At 36.9% G+C, this 18,944-nt stretch overlaps 1 protein-coding gene and 1 long non-coding RNA gene across 2 annotated transcripts in view; one reads left to right on the top strand and one right to left on the bottom strand.

The window, feature by feature from the left end:
* The window catches only part of CCDC39 (coiled-coil domain containing 39), a 31,841-nt gene that overhangs the window by 1,554 nt on the left and 11,343 nt on the right, over positions 1-18,944 (top strand). Inside the window, exons 2-13 of the mRNA XM_045030895.1 lie at positions 259-378; positions 2,995-3,141; positions 3,971-4,129; positions 5,056-5,148; positions 5,242-5,370; positions 7,351-7,542; positions 9,895-9,998; positions 10,465-10,597; positions 13,515-13,709; positions 14,430-14,594; positions 16,358-16,495; positions 17,896-18,104. Coding sequence (XP_044886830.1) covers positions 259-378; positions 2,995-3,141; positions 3,971-4,129; positions 5,056-5,148; positions 5,242-5,370; positions 7,351-7,542; positions 9,895-9,998; positions 10,465-10,597; positions 13,515-13,709; positions 14,430-14,594; positions 16,358-16,495; positions 17,896-18,104 — 1,784 coding nt within the window. The remainder of the gene's footprint in view (positions 1-258; positions 379-2,994; positions 3,142-3,970; positions 4,130-5,055; positions 5,149-5,241; positions 5,371-7,350; positions 7,543-9,894; positions 9,999-10,464; positions 10,598-13,514; positions 13,710-14,429; positions 14,595-16,357; positions 16,496-17,895; positions 18,105-18,944) is intronic.
* LOC123377698 lies at positions 253-17,981 on the bottom strand. Its single transcript, XR_006582283.1, has 3 exons — positions 17,855-17,981; positions 1,484-1,548; positions 253-517 (listed from the first exon to the last, which is right to left on the bottom strand). It is a non-coding gene; the product is annotated as an uncharacterized LOC123377698 (long non-coding RNA).

Here is an 18,944-nt window from a genome sequence, read left to right as displayed (position 1 = left end):
TATATAAAAAAATGATGGTAAACATAATTGCATGTCACATTGGGTTATCTTTTACGGCATAAGTAGCATTAATTTTTAAACAGATTTTTATTATCTAGACCAACTATATTTATTTTTCTTTCTTCATTTTCAAAGAAGTGAAGTATATTGTCTATATCTGTGTGGTTTACATTATACAGTTTATATAATTTAAACAGGCAAGTATTGCTTGTTAAATAGTATAATTTATTGAATATAGTAGATTTTGTTTGTTTACAGCTGCAAAAGTTGCAGAAAGAAAAGGCAAACTTAAAAAATCAGTTGACTGACTTTGAAGAGCGTATTGAGGCAATGACATCACATTTGAAAAACGTCAGACAGGAGTTCAACTTTACACAGGTAAATTGTTGTAACTAGTAGATCCTCCTTATCCAGTTTAGAATTCTGTCTGATATTTTTCTCTAGTTTGTACTCGTATCTGTCTGAATACATTTTACTACTGATGAGAGACCTCCCAGCCTTATCTTCCAGTACTTGCCTAGGAAACAAATGAAGGCATGTCTCAAAAATATTATTTTATGGTAATTAAAAATGAATAAATAATGATTGTGCATGGAATGAAGCCTGGAGGGACAGATTTTAGGATAGTTTGGCAATGGGGACTTACAGAGGCAATAGATAGATAAGTCTGACCCAGGAAAAAAATAAAACTGTTTCAATCTGGAAAAAAAAATTGTAAAAGGAAAATGTTTGTATTGATTAGAGGATGGTTAATTGCCAAATGCTAATGGGGACTTAATTCTTGGACTTGAAAAGTGAAACAAGACGATAAGGCGAGAGAGAACTCTGCTTTGCACTCTGAGAGTCATATGTCTAGGACATATGGGCCCGAATGTTCAGATAAATGCATGTCCTCATACATCTAATCTAGGGATCTCAGCTGTTGTGACCACACGTGTTAAGAAATGAGGCTGTCTCTGAGTAGCTAGAACCCAAACCCTATAGGATTTTCTAGATCAATATTAACAGCTTGAATTGCACTCGGACCGAAGTGGGATCCAGCGTAGACCTTGGTATGAGATACCATTAATGATATAAAAAAGTTGTTTTTCTAAAATGGTGTATAAATAAATGCTGTAACTTTCTATTGTTTAAAGCCTGGGACTGGGACTCAGGAGACCAGAGGCCTGCCTCTGACCTCACTTAAACCACTATAAATTAGAAACAACTCCACTCAGATCAATGGAGTTACTGCTTTCACACCAGTCTGCGGGCCACAGCTGGCCCTGTCAGCTGAGTTGGGCTCGGGCTGCAGAGCTGTAAAATTGCAGTGTAGATGTTCCAGCCCGAAATCTGGGACCCTCCCCACTCACAGAATCCCAAAGCTCTCAACTCCAGCCTGAGCGTCTATACTGCAGTTTTCCAGAGATGCAGCCCAAGCTCTGCAAGCCCAGCTCAGCTGACATGGGCCAGACAGAGATATGTAATTGTAGTGTAAACTTACCTTGACAGTTCAAAATCAGATTTCTGGACTTTGTTCCCTACTCTGGCACCAATTTGCTGCGTGATCTGGAGAAAGACATTACTCTTTAGTGCCTCCATTTCCCCATCTGTGAAAATGAGTACTATTTAACCACTTTCTTAAAGCATTTGAAGATCATCTGTTGAAAGTCACCAAATGCAGACTATATTTTACGGGGACCTCCTGATAGGCTTTTAGCAGCTTCATAACTTTATTTTGACTATATCAGTTCTTTAGAGATCCATATGATGAAAAATATGACTAACCTCATAGAGTCTCCACAGAGATTTCACTTTATCATCCACTGTGAAGGTTCTTTCTCATTCAGGAGGCAAAAATTAATTTTCTATTCCCTACTGCTGGAGAATCCCCTGGAGTTGCAGAGAGCCTGATTTGTTGGGTTTAGTGTGCAGGTGCGAGGTGGTGTTGGTGGCTTGTGATATACTAGACTAGATGAGCTGGTGATCCCTTCAGGCCTTAAACTCTACGACTAGTTATGTGGCTAAGAGTTAAGGCTCAAATTTTCAAATGATTAGTGGTTTAGGGTGCCTCTGTTTTGGATACCCAACTTCACACACTTTAAAGGGGCCCAATTTTCACAGGCAGGTGCTCAGAACTTTCTGAAAATGAACCCCTTTAAGGAGTCTCAGGCTAGACCCCCCCCAAATCACTAAATCACAGCCTATGATTTCAAATGGATGTCTGATTAGAAACTCAGATAATGAATATACTGATACAACCTATGTGAAAGGGCACTGAGAGGCTGATAGATGGCTTCCCTGCAGCTGAACAACCTCTTAGTTTTAATGTGCTAGATGCAAGTTTTAATTAGCAATCGAGATGAAGAACACCATGTGCTCCTTCTTCTGTAAGAGAAGGACTTCCAGTAGGTAAAAGATTGGGTATTGTATAGGGGAAAATATATTAAAGCAATTTTGCCAGACAAAAAGAGGCACCCAGCTGGCATGTGGCAATATCTATGTCAGCTAATCCATCTCAGCTCAAAACAATAGAATACTCTTTGCTGCTTTGCCTCCTGATTCAGACAGAAAGCTACATGATGACAGAGAGACTAGTTTGAATATGATTATCTGTACTGTTGTTTGGCTCTGAACTATAGAACAGTGAAATAATAGATTCTGAATCTTGCACGAAATATTTTTGAATCACTTCGCTAGATAGGAAAGGCTAATCTGAGAACATTTGATACAGGTCATTGATTTTTTTTATATTAATTCCATATCTAAAAGTCCAAATACCAGTATGTGGAGTTGCTCTGAATTTACACCAGTGCAAATCAGACTCTCAATTTCAAAAGCCTCCATAGGCATTTTTATTTTAGTTCTGTAAAATCCCTAGATGTAAATTTCATCATGTTATATCAGTTTTATCTTTAGTAGAGTTCTGATTTTGGTGAAATAATTAAAATAATATTGGGTGTTATATGCCTCTTAACGATTCCATGCAAAATAATGAACTATATTATTCTATAGTCTCTTTACAGAGCCAGAGAGAATGAAATTGAAACCGAAGAGCACTTTAAAGCCCTTGCTGAGAGAGAGCTTGGACGACTCAAAAAAGAGATTCAACTGCTGGAAAATGACATGGTTTCCTTAAGAGAAAAGAAAAATAGTCAAGAAGTAAGGTTCAGGAATATTCTAATATGTAACCTATTCTGTTTATCACTGTTCTTCTTGCAATGAGAAGTGTTTTTGCCTTAGACAAATGAAGTCATAAGACAACAATTTTAACAATAGTACTTGTTGATGGAGCACTAATGCCTGTGACATCCCACAAATATTTATGACCCAGTCCTTCAGCCCTTGCTCAGGAACATGTTAAGAGTTTTGTGTTAGTAAGAACTGGAGGACCAATCGCTTACTATGTCTTTTCTTTTTTTCAAGCCATTAGGCTAACTTTTATTCCTTCAGGTTGGCTTTCTTCCTTTTTGTTGACTCTCTATGGTGCTCAAAATGGCCAGATCCTCCTCCTGGCTCTACCAGGCCAGGTTCTGCCATTCCCTGTCATGTTGGGAAGTCCCGTCTCAGTCAATTGGCATCACTCATGGAGTAAGAGTATCCAAATTTGGCTCTGGGTTGGGGGTAAAACTGCGTTAAGTGATGAGTTGGATCAGTTTCTCACCAAGCGTGTATTAACTCCAGATAACAGAATGGGCATCTTGTGCCAAAGGTTCACTCACCTCAGTTTAAGACAATTTTGCTTTTTAAGGTCTGTGGAAACTTAAGTGCCTTGGTTCTTTTAATGCCAGGACCATATACTGGCATTATTCAAATTGAAGACATTTGCCATAGAAAAAGATTCATCCACTCAACAGTCTGGTCTTCAGACACCACTAAATTCCTAATACTAGGATAAATGTCGGTATTCACTTGCATTATCTGTTTTGATTTTGTGCTTCGAAAGATAATACATAACTTTTAAAATTTAATTTCTCTCGAACTTTTCTAGAATAATATATTCAAAGCCACTCAGAAGCTGGAAGCTTTAAGATGCCAGATGAACTGGGATCAGCAAGCTCTGGAGGCCTGGTTAGAGGAATCAGCTCATAAAGACAATGATGCAGTCACAATCCAGAAGTATGCTCAACAGGATGATGGGAAATTAAGAGTATGTAGATATACCATTTTTAAAAAAAAATTCATTGTAATATGTATATTTTCAACAGGAAAATAAGGCCATTTTTAGCATCTAAGGATTTTGTCATGTCATCAAATTAGGTAGACTGAGACAGAGAAAGAGAGGCAAGACATTTTGTTCAACAGCACTTTTAATCTGTGATTGTTTTCCATTTAGCACACCAATAAAATTTCATTTAAATTCTTTTTTAAAGGTTATGTAGGTGACTTTTTTATAAAGGGCTAAAATGCACAATTTAATTCTTATTAGAATTTGTTTGTTCTGCTGGATAAGACTGAAGTTTAGCCTGAAATACATAAATATTTAATTATGGCCAGTAGTCACTGTGGATAAAATTTTAAACAGAACTTCATGTTGAATTCAATAGGGAGTTCATCCTAAAAATCTATGACATATGACCCTCTGAAAATATGAGTGCAAGTAATTTACATGTTCCTGTTTAAACCAGAACTGAACTGCTTAATATCAGTGAGGATAAAGTAAGGCTATTTGAATAAAATTGACTAGAGAAATGAAAGACCGATATTAAGTCTAAAGTAGACTCATCAAGCAACTAGTTCAAAATTCATAGATGGTTCTCAGATAGCTTATCACTTAGGAAAAAAGTAAGTGTTCTTTGCACTCTGTTCAAATTAAAGCTAATTTTACTACCATTTGTATTGAATGAACAGACAACTCAGCTTACCCAAATAGTCCCATTGATATTAAAGGACTATTTCTATGAGTAGGGGCTGCTTGCATGAGCAAAGGTTTACAAGATTGGTCCCTTAGCTTTTTGTGCATTTCAAACACATGACATAGATGATGTCTCATTAACTCCCAACTTAACTGTAGCAGAGCTTTGTATTTATTTATAATTAATTAACTATGTTAGTCCTTAAATCATTTCATTTCAGGTGCTGACCCAACAGGTAGAAAAGATGACTATGGAAGCTAATCAGAAACGCAAAATTCTTGACAATGAACTTACAGAAACCATAAGTGCTCAGGTTTGTGTATGAAGCAGATGAAGATTATTTTCCATATTTGAAGTACTTCTTAAAATTAGAAACCATTGCTAATTGGGCTTCACTTCTTTACAGATAGAGCTGGATAAGGCAGCTGAAGATTTTCGCAGGGTTCACCATGAAAGGCAAGAGCTCATCAGACAGTGGGAAAGTACAATAGAGCAGATGCAGAAAAGAGATCAAGAAATAGATCACTGTGCTTTGGTAAACCATGTATTCAGAGTTTGCTTTATATAAATAGTGGGCCTAACCTTGCACCAATAATGAGAACTGTGCTATTGTCTCAAGTAGAAGAACATTAAAAACATAATGGGCCTTATCATATTCCTTTCTGCATTGCTCCGCTTTCCATTTCACTCAGCTGTTTCAAACTTAAAGATATATTACAGAAGATTACCTGTGCAGTTGCACTGCATTGCATCACATCATTTTGATAAATATTCTTAGTTTTAAAGGGGTGTCTGTTAAGTTAAGTAAAGTCCCTCTCAACTTAAGTGATACTCTTCTGCACTACCATACAGGAATCTCAGGTTTAATTTTCAGTTCCAGTCTCACGTTCTCTCTTCCATCAAGAGCTGGAGCACCTTGCAACTTCTGATAATGATCCCTCTGTCTTGTCTTAACAGCACTAAGAGCAGGTAGACTTCTACCCGTTCCTCTTAGAAAAGGATAGTGGTCTGCAAAGGGTGGCGGGGGGGTTGCAGGTCTGGGACATGATTCAAAGGGAAAATAGGTGAATTAATTTTTAGATTTCTGACAGATAAGATTTCTGCCCTCATGTGCATAAATGGCCCCTATAAAGGTCAGTTGGAGTTAGTGCTTATCTAAGGTCAGAATTTAGCCCTATGTACTTGCTACAAACATGAATCAACAGTAGCATTTTTTACAAAGCCTTTCAAAGTGTTGTTTTTATTACATTTTACAAGTTAATGCTCGCTTCTATTTGTCACCTTTCTCGGTGTCTTAGAGCCTCAAGGTTTATGTTTCTGTGCTAGAAAAAAAAAGTTATAATGGAAGGGGGTTAAGTAATGCACATTCTGCTTTGTTTTATATGTACAGAATTTGAAATCTGTGCAGAAATAAACATGTGTAGCAAAGTGGAATTTTTATAAAGTTTCAGAAGCCTCCTATGATAGTTTCAGATTTTGGAAAAAGTGTCATATGTCTGAAAGAAGACTCTGTACTAAATCTTAGCTTTTGCTAGTATGAAATAGCCCTGAAAAACAGGGGAGTTTCAGCTTTGTGTGTTGTTCACATTTGGGTTAGGGAGCTCAGTGGGAAAAAGTGTTTTGAATTTATTCTTATTATATTAACAGTAAACAATATAATAAAGAGTGAGAAAAATCAGAAGAAATCATTTAGAATGTGAGTTAATGTAGAAACTTAGCTGGAATAACTTGAGCTCTTTAGTACTGTAGGCCACATAATTGCTAGTGGCCAGATTCTGCTACCTTTTCTCACATACTCTGCAATTAGTCCTGTTGATTTATTTTTTGTGATTAAAATAAGCAGTTATGATCCTTAATATAGGGACCGAATCAGCTAAGAGAGATGGTGCCATTTTTTCGCCATCACTTTTCAAAGAACAGGAAATTAATTGTTGTACTCTATTGTTTAACCAATATCTAAGTTCTTGCTAAGCCTTTTTACTTATTCTTTAAGAATAACAAAATCCACCATTTCCTAAAATCTGCAGTGCTAAAACCCTCACACACACCTTGGTCATCATTTGTCATGGCTATTAATTATTACTATTATTGTAACCTCCTCTATGCTCTCTCCCCTGTTCCGGTCTATTCAAATGCTGTTTATGCCTGTAGCCTCTTCCTTTCCTGTCACTCTGAGCATGTCACTGTTCTATGTAAGTTTGTATGTACAGTGCCATATTGGTGATTTTTAATACTGAGAGAGATAACTGGAATAGAAGTTGCCTATCCAAAATATTTGCAGTATTTTATGTTGCTCTATATGAGTTCAGTGAGTCACATATCAAAGGTAATTATATCATGGTGGTGCAATACCTAGGTTGCCACATACTATTGCATTAAAGTATATTTTGATTTGTTTCTTTTTACTATTAATCATTTTTAAGGTAAAGCAATAGCCAAAAACAAAGAGTAACAGTCTTACAGCAATGCTTGTTGCATTATTTAAAACACTTCAAATGTTTGTTTATTCTGCTAGTTATTAGCCCAGGTAAGACAGGAGATCCGAAAGAAAGAAGATGTGATTAAAGAGAAGATTCGCTTTTTGGCAAACGAGACCGGGAACAACGTGGAGTATGAAAAGAGAATTTCCGTTGCTGACCGGCAAGCTGCCAAACTCAGATTAGATTACCAAAACCAAGATGCTTATAGAGTTCAACTCCAGGATGAGGTAATAGCGACTAAATGCTTCAGGCAAAAGTAAAAAATAAAAAAACCCTAACTTTTAATTAATGAAATGAATGTGACAACAAAAATGCAGAAATATATGGTGAACTCTCTTTCATTTTCTGGTACAACCTTTATGTTGTAACAAAATGTCTGCAATTGCCAATGCAGTGCTGGGCATTGGCGTTTGAATCCTGAGCTTGGTCTTTGGCTGGTAATGCTGCAGAGGAGGAAGCATTTAGCCACTGAGAAAAGGAGTGTCTTGTATTACTGTGTTGCCTTCCAATGGCAGGCTGAATTGTTTCCCTTAAACAGTATCCAGCCTCTGACAGTGACTACTAGATGCTTCAGAGGAAGGTATAATAAGAACATAAGAATGGCCAAACTGGGTCAGACCAAAGGTCCATCCAGCCCAATATCCTGTCTACCGACAGTGACCAATGCCAGGTGTCCCAGAGGGAGTGAACCTAACAGGTAATGATCAAGTGCTCTCTCTCCTGCCATCCAGCTCCACCCTCTGACAAACAGAGGCTAGGGACACCATTCCTTACCCATCCTGGCTAACAGCCATTAATTGACTTAACCTCCATGAATTTATCTAGTTCTCTTTTAAACCCTGTTATAGTCCTAGCCTTCACAACCTCCTCAGGTAAGGAGTTCCACAGGTTGACTGTGGGCTGTGTGAAGAAGAACTTCCTTTTATTTGTTTTAAACCTGCTGTCCATTAATTTCATTTGGTGGCCCCTAGTTCTTATATTATGGGAACAAGCAAATAACTTTTCCTTATTCATTTTCTCCACACCATTCATGATTTTATATACCTCTATCATATCCCCCCTTTGTCTCCTCTTTTCCAAGCTGAAAAGTCCTAGCCTCTTTAATCTCTCCTCATATGGGACCCGTTCCAAACCCCTAATCATTTTAGTTGCCCTTCTCTGAACCTTTTCTAATGCCAGTATATCTTTTTTGAGATGAGGAGACCACATCTGTATGCAGTATTCAAGATGTGAGCGTACCGTGGATTTACATAAGGGCAATAAGATATTCTCCATCTTATTCTTTATCCCTTTTTTAATGATTCTTAACATCCTGTTTGCTTTTTTGACTGCCGCTGTACACTGCGTGGACGTCTTCAGAGAACTATCCACGATGACGCCAAGATATCTTTCTTGATTAGTTGTAGCTACATTAGCCCCCATCATATTGTATGTATAGTTAGGGTTATTTTTCCCAATGTGCATTACTTTACATTTATCTACATTAAATTTAATTTGCCATTTTGTTGCCCAATCACTTAGTTTTTCCCCATCTTTACCACACATATTATGCATCTAATTTTGTAGTACTGTAACATGATGGGGAAAAAAAATTCTTCACTTCTTCAGATGATCACCATCTTATGCTCTGAAGAATGAGGGCTGACAGCCCTTGTAATTTTGTCCTAATTAAAATAACTGTAGAGACTATTCATTTTGATAAAGCTACCCAATAAAGAGGCAATATGGGGTACTGGGTTGGTTGGTACATCTGTAAAAATGGGAACAATACCTGCACTCCTCCTTCTAAGGTGTATTTTGAGGATTAAATAGCTAACATTTGTAAAGACGTTGGAATGTATAAAATGCTAAGTATTACTCCCTTGTTGAACTATTTACTTCAATTATATCTTGCTGAAAAAAGTTCCACAGATTAATTTTGTGTGGCATAAAAATATTTCCCTTTATACATCTTAAAACTTGTTTACTTTTTATGAAGTGTCTGTGTGTCCTTGTACCTCACAATCCTCCCTCAGCTTAACCAAAATAATGTTGTGCAATCAGCAAAGTTTGGGCCAGCACTGTCGTTGGATTCACACCATTGCCAGTGCCCATATGGAGCCTCATTGAAGTCATTGGGACTCCCCATAAGCACAAGGGTTTGCTCACACAGATGCAGTTTCAGGATCTGGTCCCGTTCTTTCTTCTTGATAATTAATTAATTAAAAATGTATAGGGTCAGATTCTCACCTGGTGTACATCAGTCTGATTTTGCCAATTTACACAAATTGGCAATCTGGACCATTTTTTTTCTTCATTTAGAGAAAACATTTTAAAACTATCTAGAATAATCTTTGCATTGTAGAAATACAGGTTTGTTAGCAACACTAGCAAATCTTTTGATATTTTTTATGGGGCACCGGTGGCAGATTGTTAATATTTATATACTTACAAGAGAAAGTATTATCCCAGTTTCTGGTGTTGGTAATGCTTAATAGTAAGTGAGATTTCTGAAAATTAATTGTTTATAAATGTACTAAAATGTTCCACACTACAAAATAGAGTAAATGATCCCTTTTGCTTATTTATTTAATTATTAGCTGGATACTTTAAAAGCCACTGTGGACAGAACTGCTTCTGATTTAGAATCTCTGAGAACAGAAATGGCCAATCTGAAGAAAGAAATCCAGGAAAAATATGTCAGGTAAGAAAGATAAACTTTTAGAAAAAGTTTATAACATTCTGTAACAATCAGATCTTTGATCAAGTTATTCATACCTTAAATATGGAACCTTAAATAATGTTGGATACTTAAGTAGTCAGCTAGCAGGATATTTTGTGACACAGCTAGACTGTCCTAGTTACTCTTTGGACAATATAGCCTTGAAATACTCCCTGTGAGTCTCATCTCAGTGGAAGGGGAAAAAAAATCTGTGTGGGCCCTGGTTGTCATCTTATTTTTTATTTAATTTATGAAATTGTGATAACAGACAGTGTCCATAACAGTTGTCTGAGATGGACCTAAGGACTCTACACGGTTACATGCCTTTAGATGAATATAATGAATTGCTTTATTAGATTTACTTCTCAATCAACTGCTCTAAACAGTTTTTGCAGTGTTTTGTGTGTACCCTTCATTTTAACCCATTGTGCCTTGTAACTTTGTGCAGGCTAAGCCATGTTAAAGACCAGAATGTGAATCTTTCAAATAAACTAAAGTTTGTGACTGAGAAGACATTGAGTTTAGAAGAAAAAGCTTTCAGGATGGAAGAAATACTAAAAGAAGAGGAGAAAATTGTTAAAGTAAAACCTTTTTGACAATATCTGCCACTGTAGACTTTACAGGTTGTATTTGCGACAAGCATTTACATATGGATTAAAATGGAATTTATTTATTAATTAATATGGCCTGCATCCATTCCCCCTCAAACATTAAAGTGCACAGGATTCAGTTGGCTCAGTACTTGGATAGGAGATCCCTAGGGAAAGCCTTGGTGTTGTGCGTAGTGGTATGTGGATTTGGTAGGTGGCATTCTTCCCTCTGAATTGGTACTGAATCAAGGCATGGTATTGAGGGGGCACTGTCAAGTGGAACTGCCATCTTTCAGATGAGATGTAACCTAGATCTTGACCACTTGTGGTTATTAAACATCCGATAGAATTTCTAGACAAAGGTCATTTAATCCCAGATTTGTGGCTAAATTTTAAGGAGCTATAACTAGAAATGGGCAGAGAATATTAATTCCATTTCACAGAGGATTTTAAGATTTTGAAATCTGATTTTGTTCCAAGTCAGAATGAAAACCAAAAAATTCACATTTCTACACAAAATGGAATTACCATTCTCTAGCCACATCTACTGGGAGCCAGGGACTCTAGAAGCTTGGGCTGCTGAGGAACTGTGAGCCTGGATACTCTGGGAGTCTAGGGTTTTCAGGTCCTTGGATCCCCATCAGCCTGGCAGATGAGCTTTCCTATACTTTATTTTAAAAATAAATAAATAAAACACCAAACTCCCTGTTTTCCAATTTGTTAATAATTCTTTATAAATATGTTTAGCCTCTGACAGATCTGATATGAACCTTTGACATTTTGCTTGATGATAGGGTATTGAATGCTCTAAAGTTGTAAGATGACCTCATTACACAAGTGTCAGAACAGGTGTTCTCAAACAAGTGACAACAAAAACTACAGTCATGCACACCATCACATACCATATTTTGTTTCTGCCACGTATTTTTCCCAAACCCTGTCGTATTTTTCAAGCAATAGCTATGTGAAATGCTGCTCTCATGGTAGGATTTGGGACTTATTTCATAAACTTCGCTGTTGTGTTATAAAGTTAATATGTACATTAAATTGCACTTTGAATATTAATACACAGTTTAGAGAAAATGAGCCTTAGCTATATACATCGATTTTAAAAAATAGGGTTTGCTATTAAAAAAAGATATTAAATCCTGCAGAAAATCTGAAAACTAGCTGGAATGATATAACATTTCTGTAAATTGAAAACTGCATTTGCTGCCTCGTAAATCTGTTACTAGGGTGGCTAAGCCATTAGCAGGGTTTCTTTACTTTCATACGTGGCGGATAACCCAAGCCGACACTGAGCTTGGCAGCTCTACAGCCTCGGGGTAATATTTTAAATAAGATGAACTGTTCTTGAACAATGTCTGTAATGTATTAGTCAGAAGCATGCTTTCCATCAACATTAGGCATGCATGTCTATTTGCCACATCTATTAATTTACTGTGAAAAGATATTTACTGAGAACAATACAGACAAAATCCCATTTGTTGCTTGTGCTTCAGTTTCCTGATGTCTCCTGGACTCTGCAGCAAGGGGACTGATTCTTATCTAATGTCCATATCTATTTTGGGGGACCTCTTTTTAAAAGGAAGAAAATGTTTTTAAATACATTAAAAATACAAAAACTGCTTAAGACCTTAATGACTAAGTCCCAAATTCTGATCCTATTTGAGTTGACAGTTTTGCCATTGTTTTCATTAGTTCAAAAAATTGGCCCTAACTGGACACAGAGGTGGTCACAGAAATTAAAAATAAATACGTATTAAAAACATTTACAAAAATAATTTCCTCTCTTAGGGTCTGATCCAAAAGCCATTTCCCATTGACTTTAGTAGGCTTTGGATCAAGTCCATACTTGCCCCCAAGTTCCTGAGTTCAGGCTTCCATAATTCTCCTTCAACACTTATTCCAAAAATAAAACTTTCCCTTTCAACCCACCTGCCTTCAAGTCATCTCTCAATGTTATTAACAACGGTGGGAGAAAAGCAAAATGTTGAATTCTGGTCTTAGCAAGTAGAAATCCTTTGTTTTGTTTTTTTTTAACAGTTAAGCATATTATTTTGTTACTGATTGAAAATCTTAAGAATTTTTGTACATATATTTCTAATACATTTCAGGCCATATTAATGTTTTTTACCTGTCATAATTAGAGTTCAAGATTCTATCTCACTACAGTTGATGACATCTCTAACACCTGAAACAGAGCAAGGAGCTGAATTGCCTACATTGCTTCAGGTGCTAATGGTATCAACTGTAGCATAGAAACCTCATCTTAGGTCCTGGCAGGTAGGAAAAGAATGAAGTGATTTTAAAATGTATGAATATATTTTAAAACAAAACTATATTATATACACATTCTGCTATAAATTTTGATTGTTAAACAATCTTGAAAAAACATATTGTAAGTCATTTGTAAGAAATCAGTACAAAAAAGTAACCCTATTTTACAGGTGTATATTGGAAGGCAATGAGGGGTAAGACTGGAAAGAGGCGAGAATTTATAGTTTGCTGAAATGGAGAAGAGACTAAAAGGGACAAAAGTCTCTCAAAAGTGCACTCTAGTACTTTTGAAAGGACAAAACTTTAAGGACACATTTTTATCCTCCAAAGTCAAAGACTTTTTAAACCAGCAAACAGTTTCTGAAACTTCTGATACTAAAATTTCATGCTTCCAATACCTCATATGTAGATTTCAGAGTAGCAGCCGTGTTAGTCTGTATCCGCAAAAAGAACAGGAGTACTTGGTAAATTTGTTAGTCTCTAAGGTGTCATAAGTACTCCTGTTCTCATATGTAGAATATTTTATATGTATCATTTTTTTCTATGAATGATAAAGACAAATGTGTGTTTCTGCAAGGCATTACTCAAAACTGATTTTTTGAGTGTTTAATGAGTAATTTGTCATCAGGAAAAAGAAACACAAATGAACCAGTTGAAAGAACTCCACTTCAAGAAAACTCAGGAGTTACAGATACAGAGGGAGAAGGAGAAATCTATTATTGCAGAAATCGAGGGAACCCGAGCATCACTTAAAAACCTTAACAGTCGTTTACGCACACTTGATGCAGACACCTTAAAGCAACAGGAAATCATGTATAATCAGGTAAAAGTATTAACAAGCCCTCAATTTCCTTTGTGATCATTCTTTGGGGCTAAAATATGAATAGCTTGTTTGGGTTTTTTCTCTCTTTAACTGCTTAGAAAATGCAGTTTCTGAAATGATCAGTGCTTGTGATGAGTTCTGCAGTTCCATCTCCCCAGGTGTGTGAATGAAATTGAGTGTGTGTACATGAATTATTTTTTGTATCTTCCGTTCTCCACTTTAATTTCCCAAATCAATTCTTCACTTTGACTCCTCTGAACTACTGATGCTTCGGGGTAAATTTTTGAAGTGATACAAGAGAGGTACATGCCCAAATCCTGTTATTTGCTAATGGGATTTATGTGCATATCTCCTATGCACTACTTTGAAAATTTGCCCCTTTATATCAGTTTCCACTGGTAAGGCAAGATTGCAACACTGCTGTAAGCCTCCCTATAGCTGACTCCCTATCTGTGCAGTGTGTGCTTTGTTACACTTTTAGGAGATTAATTATGATCCATCATCACACACCAGTCATTTGAGTATTTTGTTAATGTTTCACATTAAAATGAGAAGGCTATAGGCCATATATTATTGTAAAATAACAATAGCTTAATTAGGCAACTGTCCTAAAGCCAAAATTTAGTTCCAACGTTTATATGCAATGATTTAGCATTATAGAAAGAGCAATAATTATTTATCTCAGTCTCTCAATTTATTTTTTAAATATAATTTTAACAGGATTTTTATATTCAGCAAGTGGAACGACGACTGTCACGGTTACAAGGGGATATTAATACAGATGAAAGGCAAGTTCTGGAAGCAAAAGTTGCTGAACTTACAAAGACCTTAGAAGAAAAGAAAGATGCATATAATCTTTTACATGCCCAGCACAAGAAACTTCAGGTAACTTACTTACAATATCATCTTTGCTGATATAAATTTTAGAAATCCTAACAAATTAGTTTAGGGAGATTTCTTCTTTATTCATTAATCTGGTACTAGGATGTGTGAACTTCATGTAAGTTACACATATGACCTCACATCACACTCCTCTGATGTACCTTGTGGGAAATGCATAGCTACTGGATGACTGAAGTTTCTTGCCATATTCTGGGCTAGATGGACCTTTTGGTCTGACCCAGCATGGCCGTTCTTATGGCATGAAGGAGGATTTGGGTTGTGTTGAGCACAAACTTAACTTGCTTTAAATCTACTTTATTTTTAAGTAATCAACGCTAAAAATGAAACTTTTCAAATTTTTCTTCACAATAAGGCATCAGTAAGAGACTATTATTCTATGATAATATTGAGTTCCATTGACACTAGCACTTATGTATTACAGTATAATTGCATTGTTTCTGTCCAATTAGGATTAAAGTTTTTAATTGTTTAAAGGGAAAAATGTTCAAGTTCACAGGCCCAAAGGTTGACCCAGTTCTTGTACAAGCAACTTTTTTCTGTTTTTTAAAATGTTCATCTAGGACAGTGGCTCCCAAACCTGTTCCGCCACTTGTGCAGGGAAAGCCCCTGGCTGGCCAGGCCGGTTTGTTTACCTGCCACGTCCCTGCCGCTTCCAGCAGCTCCCATTAGCCTGGAGCAGCAAACCGTGGCCACTGGGAGCCACGATCGGCTGAACCTGCGGCAGGTAAACAAACCGGCCCGGCCCGCCAGGGGCTTTCCCTGCACAAGTGGCGGAAGAAGTTTGGGAACCACTGCTCTAGGAGATCTTATATATTACAAGTCACCCAATATGCATATGCAAGTTACTTTACTTGCAAGCACAGTTACAGTGAAATGTATAAATGCACCTAACTTGTTTCTACATCAGCCCATCATGAGTTTGACGCACCAATATTTGTGGTTTTTTGTGTAAATATGTATAGCTTCTCCTCTCACCCCCAGGTTACCCCCCAAATTTTGGCCTTTATTTTGTTTCTTTTTAAACAATTTTCAAACTATGAAGACTTGCTCTTCTAAGTAAGAAAAGTCTAATTTTAAATGAAGCATTGGAGCATATCATGAGTAGTTTATCAACGAGAAGCTTAAGAGAGAACTTGATTGTGGTCTATAATTACCTATATACGGAGAAGATATTTGATGCTAGTGGGCTCTTTAGTCTAGTAGACAAAGACACAATAATATCTAATGGCTGGAAGTTGAAGTCCTCAAAGTTCAAACTGGAAATAAGATGCACATTTTGAACAACTAGTGTAATTAAACATTGAAATCTTTATCCAAGGGATGTGGTAAATTCTCCATCACTTGGGAGTCTTACCCAAAATTGGATGTCTTTATAAAAGAAATGCTCTATGTAGTTCAACCATAAATTGCTGGGGTAGATACAGTGAAATTCTATGGCCTGTGTTATGTAGGAGGAAAGACTAGATGATCATAATGGTCCCTCCTGACCTTAAAATCTATGACTGCATGAATATGAAGGTTGTGTATTGGTGTCATAAAAGGGTTGCTTGCACCCCGCCTAAAATATTTCAGTAGCACCATGGAAAAGAACCCATTGTGCTAGGCACTGTACAGACCATACAAAAATATAACAGAGAGCGTCCCTGTCTGAAAGAGTTTATAATCTGTAATTTTAAATTAATTGCTAATATTTGGTGTAATCTGTTTCCAGTGTAATGAACTGAAAGCTATTTATTTTCTAACAGAGTGATGTCCATTTTATCAAGAGAGCAATGGATAAGACAGGAGAAGAAATGACTGGTCTGATGATCAGAATAGATGAACTAAACCTTTTCAATGACAAATCAGATAAAGAGTTAAAAAAAACCAAAGCTCTTAAGCAGGTATGATGATAGTTTGTGGCTTTTTACTAATGGAAAGTATGAGGTTTTTAATTTTGTTTTGTTTTTTAAGAATAAACCACCTAAACACTCTTAATTAATAGCAGCAAAGAGTCTTGTGGCACCTTATAGACTAACAGACATTTTGGTCTGTTAGTCTATAAGGTGCCACAAGACTCTTTGCTGCTTTTACAGATCCAGACTAACACAGCTACCCCTCTGATTCTTAATTAATAGTTCGGGGGGGTCTTTTCTACTTTCTTTTGTGCAGGGTCATCTCCTCCCAGAGGGAAACCCTCTGGAGTTTCCTGGTCTTTCAGCCTCCCTGTAAGACCCAGATCTTTAAATGAAGGACAGTTTCATGGCTATTGTCCCATTAGCTGATAGTGTCTGGGGAGGGTGTAGAGGAACTGTAGCCTCTTTTCACCTCAAGTCGTAGGGCTTCATTGAGAGTTCAGTTACCATTGATTAAGTCCCTTGCATTTATGAAGCAATATCCATTTGGAGAGTGCTTTGCTGCCAGAGGCATATTACTGATGTTTCTTTAAGAAATCATTAATCTGAAAGTAGCATTAATTACGGATAGCATATCCATGGAATTGGCAAGGGATAATGTTGTGAAGAGCAGATGAACCCCAATTGTTCCTTCTATCCAGTCTCCAAAGCCTGGTGGAGCCACAGCTCCAAGGTAACCCTACAGAGGGACTTACATGGCGAGGGAAAAGGAGGAGCTAATACTCTTTGGCTAGCATGCCCCAAACCCACATGTTCACCCTCCAACTTTGAGACTGATGGGATGTTCTGGCTCACTAATTTAAATATCATATAACAACAAGTAGGATGCACCAAGTACACATCATAATTGGTTTCCCTTCCACTTTCATCCTTTTTGCAAAATTTTTTTTGTTTTTCTTATGTTCTAAAGTCTGAAACTAAGACTTTTTTTTGTGTTTGCTTTTTCTTCCTCCCAGCAACGCTCATCAGCACAACCTTGGGAGTATGAGTTTGGTAATGTAGGCTCTCCACAGCTATCCATTTTGATTTCTTAATTAGAACCGATTTTTGTAAAAGTCCTATTCTTCCTTTTGCTGTGAGACACAAGGGAGAGATGCAAAAGCCCCTGAAGCACTTGAAAAGGTGCAGCGGGAGCTTTGCAACAAGCACTTCCCTATCCTTTTCCCTGTCCCCAAGAGAACTCTGGGTGGTGAAGGCTCTGCTGAGACTACAGCATAAGACAATAACCTAAGGCTCAGTTCTGGTTATTGTGATACAGAAATACTGCTTAAAGAGTACTTTACAGAAAACTGGCATTTCTAAAAATGTGTCAGTTTAAAAATAAATCAAGTTGAAAAGCATACCTACCTTTTAATTTTGTATTATTTCTCTTTTTTGGCATTTGATAGGATTTGATGATTGAAGATAACCTCTTAAAATTGGAATTGAAACGTCTTCGAGATACATTGTACAACAAGGCAGAGCAAGTTCTCTCACTGGAAAAACGAAAGCTACAGTTAAATACAGCTATGGAAGAAAGAACTGAAGAAATTAAGGTTCACAAGGCAATGATTGAATCACAGATAAGATTTGTGGAGCAGGAACGGCAAAGTGTAAGGTAGTTACCGTGTATTTTCAAAACATTACCTTTCATGTTCTTAACAGTAAATGGAAAATAGAAACACAATACATTAAGATGTTTTCCAAAATATCTGGGTGAACTGTGGTCAGTTTACAATTTTCCTCTCTTAAACGTTTCAAAAATCAGCTAGTAGGTTCCCTGTCTTTGAGTACAGCATTAATAAATTAATTTCTCGGCCATCATTTTTTAAATCACTTTTATATAGTGTCTTTTATGTGGGATCTAAAAGTGTTGTTTACAAAGGGAGGTAAATATTTTCCTTATTTCCCAAACAGAAAGATTGAGGATTGTAAGTGACTTGCCCAAAGTCACACAGCTAGTCAGTAGAAAGGTTGGGAACAGAGCCCAAGCTCTTGATGCCAGTCTCCTGCTTTAACAACTAGGCAAATATCTCTTTACTATCCCCCATCCTAAGCTGAACAAGAAATGATCATTTGTCCAATATGGAAATATGTCATCTGGTATTGTAAGGAATCTGTAATTGCATTCCTACAGACATACAGAATCTCTTTAAGCTGGAGTGGTAGAGGTCTTGGCTTTTGAAGGCAAAGATCCTATGTCTGACCCTCCACTGCTGCATTTGTTCAAGATAGCTGGTGACTACATTGTCTGTATATTTAGAGATGGTTATAATAGCCAGTTAGAACAGCCAAGTCATTTTTTATGAGAGGACCTACTCATCAGGAATAAAATAGCGGAGAAAACTCTGGTCTTCATTGGTGACCCAGTAAGTGAACAATTCTTACAAGCATTCTGAGAATCGCCATTAACAGTCCCTTGTAGTGGAGCTTTTAATCTCCTGCAGACCAGAAATGG

The sequence above is a fragment of the Mauremys mutica genome, chromosome 9 (genome assembly GCF_020497125.1).
Source record: "Mauremys mutica isolate MM-2020 ecotype Southern chromosome 9, ASM2049712v1, whole genome shotgun sequence".
Classification (NCBI taxonomy): Eukaryota; Metazoa; Chordata; order Testudines; family Geoemydidae; genus Mauremys; species Mauremys mutica.
This window is presented reverse-complemented; position numbering and strand designations above follow the sequence as displayed.